At 35.6% G+C, this 4052-nt stretch overlaps 1 protein-coding gene across 1 annotated transcript in view; it reads left to right on the top strand.

The window, feature by feature from the left end:
* The first annotated feature begins 3523 nt into the window (after positions 1 to 3523).
* ARL2 (ADP ribosylation factor like GTPase 2) overlaps positions 3524 to 4052 on the top strand; it is an 8697-nt gene continuing 8168 nt past the window's right edge. Inside the window, exon 1 of the mRNA XM_060757868.2 lies at positions 3524 to 3643. Coding sequence (XP_060613851.2) covers positions 3579 to 3643 — 65 coding nt within the window. The 5' untranslated portion in view covers positions 3524 to 3578. The remainder of the gene's footprint in view (positions 3644 to 4052) is intronic.

The following is a 4052-nucleotide window of genomic DNA, read 5'->3' as shown; positions in this document are numbered from 1 at the left end:
TTATTATTTAATATGTATTATAATATATGATTATTATTTAATATATATATTATATTATTACTTTTAACATATAAATAAGCATTGATATTATTTATATATAATTTATTATTATTTAATATATCAATTTTATCAATGTATTATTATTTAATATTTATAATAATATATATTATTAAATATAATTATTTAATATATTTTTTTATTATTTAATATATATTATAATATATAATTATTATTTAATATATATTGTTATATATATTATTATATATTATTACTTTTAACATATAAATAGGCATTATTATTATTTATATATCACTTATTGTTATTCAATATATATTATAATATATAATTATTATATAATTATTTATTATTATTTAATGTATCAATTTTATTAATGTATTATTATTTAATATATAATATATATTATTTAATATATATTATTATATATAATTACTTTTAACATATAAATATGCATTATTATTATTTATATATCATTTTTTATTATTATTTAATATAATTTTTATTAATGTATTATTATTTAATATATATTATTATATATATTATTATATAGAATTATTTAATATATATAATTATTATTATATAGAATTATTTAATATAATATATTATTATTTTATATATATTATTATATATAATTACTTTTACTATATAAATAAACAGTATTATTATTTATATATTATTATTTATTATTATTTATTATATACATTTTATTAATGTATTCTTATTTAATATATATTATTATATATAATTACTTTTAATATATAAATAAGCATTAATATTATGATTTATATATAATTTATTATTATTATTTAATGTATATTATTATATATATTGTTATTATTTAATATATCTTTTAAAATATATTTATTTTATTAATGCATTATTTAATATATGTTATAATATATAATTATTATTTTATATATATTTATTATTTAATGTATTTATTTTATCATATATTTATTTTATATTTATATATAATATAAATATTATAATAATATTAAATTTATATATAATATAATTTATATATTTATTTTATAATATACATAATTTATTATTATTATAGTTTGTTAATAATGCAGTTTATCATATTTATTGTTATTATTAAATATATATTATTTAAAATAATAATTATAAATATGTGTGTGTGTGTGTACAGACACTTAAACAGCTTGCCATCTGTGTGAGAGATATCCCACCCTCCCTCTTCTGCGTGTTTGAGCTTCTCATTGAGCGTGGTTTGTCAGTCTTCTTCTGAATGCGCACAGGCGACGTTGTCATCCACATACTGGAGTTCTATAACATCTTGTCTTCTGTAACAGCTTGACAAATAGGGAGAGTGAGAAGAGTGTCGAAGGGAAGCCTTGCTTTCATATCCCACCCTCCCTCTTCTGCGTGTCCGAGCTTCTCATTGAGACTGGCTTGTCGATCTTCTTCTGAATGCGCACAGGCGACGTTGTCATCGGCATACTGGAGTTCTATAACATCTTGTCAATCTTCTGAATGCGCACAGGCGATGTTATCATCAGCATACTGGAGTTCTATAACATCTTGTCTTCTGAATGCACACAGGCGACATTGTCATCAGCATACTGGAGTTCTATAACATCTTGTCGGTCTTCTGAATGTGCACAGGCGATGTTGTCATCAGCATACTGGAGTTCTATAACATTGTCTTCTGAATGTGCACAGGCGATGTTGTCATCGGCATACCGGAGTTCTATAACATCTTGTCGGTCTTCTGAATGCGCACAGGCGACGTTGTCATCAGCATACTGGAGTTGTATAACATCTTGTCGGTCTTCTGAATGCGCACAGGCGACGTTATCATCAGCATACTGGAGTTGTATAACATCTTGTCTTCTACAACAGCTTGACAAATGGGGAGAGTGGGAAGAGGGTCGAAGGGAAGCCTTGCTTTCATATCCCACCCTCCCTCTTCTGCGTGTCCGAGCGTCTCATTGAGAGTGGCTTGTAGATCTTCTTCTGAATGCACACAGACGACGGTGTCATCAGCATACTGGAGTTCTATAACATCTTGTCTTCTGAATGCGCACAGGCGACGTTGTCATCAGCATATTGGAGTTCTAGAAGAGGGTCGAAGGAAAGCCTTGCTTTCATATCCCACCCTCCCTCTTCTGCGTGTCCGAGCGTCTCATTGAGAGTGGCTTGTAGATCTTCTTCTGAATGCGCACAGGCGACGGTGTCATCGGCATACTGGAGTTCTATAACATCTTGTCGGTCTTCTGAATGCGCACAGGCGACGGTGTCATCGGCATACTGGAGTTCTATAACATCTTGTCGGTCTTCTGAATGCGCACAGGCGACATTGTCATCAGCATACTGGAGTTCTATAACATCTTGTCGGTCTTCTGAATGCGCACAGGCGACGTTATCATCAGCATACTGGAGTTGTATAACATCTTGTCTTCTAGAACAGCTTGACAAATGGGGAGAGTGGGAAGAGGGTCGAAGGGAAGCCTTGCTTTCATATCCCACCCTCCCTCTTCTGCGTGTCCGAGCGTCTCATTGAGAGTGGCTTGTAGATCTTCTTCTGAATGCACACAGACGACGGTGTCATCAGCATACTGGAGTTCTATAACATCTTGTCTTCTGAATGCGCACAGGCGACGTTGTCATCAGCATATTGGAGTTCTAGAAGAGGGTCGAAGGAAAGCCTTGCTTTCATATCCCACCCTCCCTCTTCTGCGTGTCCGAGCGTCTCATTGAGAGTGGCTTGTAGATCTTCTTCTGAATGCGCACAGGCGACGGTGTCATCGGCATACTGGAGTTCTATAACATCTTGTCGGTCTTCTGAATGCGCACAGGCGACGGTGTCATCGGCATACTGGAGTTCTATAACATCTTGTCGGTCTTCTGAATGCGCACAGGCGACATTGTCATCAGCATACTGGAGTTCTATAACATCTTGTCGGTCTTCTGAATGCGCACAGGCGACGTTATCATCAGCATACTGGAGTTGTATAACATCTTGTCTTCTAGAACAGCTTGACAAATGGGGAGAGTGGGAAGAGGGTCGAAGGGAAGCCTTGCTTTCATATCCCACCCTCCCTCTTCTGCGTGTCCGAGCGTCTCATTGAGAGTGGCTTGTAGATCTTCTTCTGAATGCACACAGACGACGGTGTCATCAGCATACTGGAGTTCTATAACATCTTGTCTTCTGAATGCGCACAGGCGACGTTGTCATCAGCATATTGGAGTTCTAGAAGAGGGTCGAAGGGAAGCCTTGCTTTCATATCCCACCCTCCCTCTTCTGCGTGTCCGAGCGTCTCATTGAGAGTGGCTTGTAGATCTTCTTCTGAATGCACACAGGCGACGTTGTCATCGGCATACAGGAGTTCTATAACATCTTGTCGGTCTTCTGAATGTGCACAGGCGACGTTGTCATCAGCATACTGGAGTTCTAGAAGAGGGTCGAAGGGAAGCCTTGCTTTCACATCCCACTCTCCCTCTTCTGCGTGCCTTCCCTCTTTGGTGCAGAGTGGGTGGGGCCACCCTGGCTCCTCCTCCTCCTCCTCCTCCTGCTTCTCTTCCTTCCTTTGGCCATGGGTCTGCTGAGCATCCTGAAGAAGATGAGGCAGAAGGAGAGGGAGCTGCGCCTCCTCATGCTGTATCCTTCCTCCTTTGGAGACAGCCAGCCAGGCAGCGGGAGACGACGGGAGCCTGCCTCCCAATGGGTGGGTGGGGGGCCCACAAAGGGACGCGGCCCCTTTAAGAGCCAGGAAGGGACCCTGGAAGAGCTCTCCTAGCACAAGGAGCAGCAAAAATAAGACAATTATTCCATTAATTCATGATATTATGATGATAATATATGGAAGAGACTCTTTTAGAGCTCTAATAGTATAGATAGTAGCAAAAATAATATAATTATTCAATTAATCCATGATATTATGATGATGTATTACATAATACGTATTATAATATATATTCTAGACTATATTAGAGTAATATAATAACAATATTTTGCAATAAATCCCAAAATTATATATTGCAAGGGTGTCCCAAAAATGCAGGCACCC

The sequence above is a fragment of the Anolis sagrei genome, chromosome 12 (assembly GCF_037176765.1).
Source record: "Anolis sagrei isolate rAnoSag1 chromosome 12, rAnoSag1.mat, whole genome shotgun sequence".
Classification (NCBI taxonomy): Eukaryota; Metazoa; Chordata; class Lepidosauria; order Squamata; family Dactyloidae; genus Anolis; species Anolis sagrei.
This window is presented reverse-complemented; position numbering and strand designations above follow the sequence as displayed.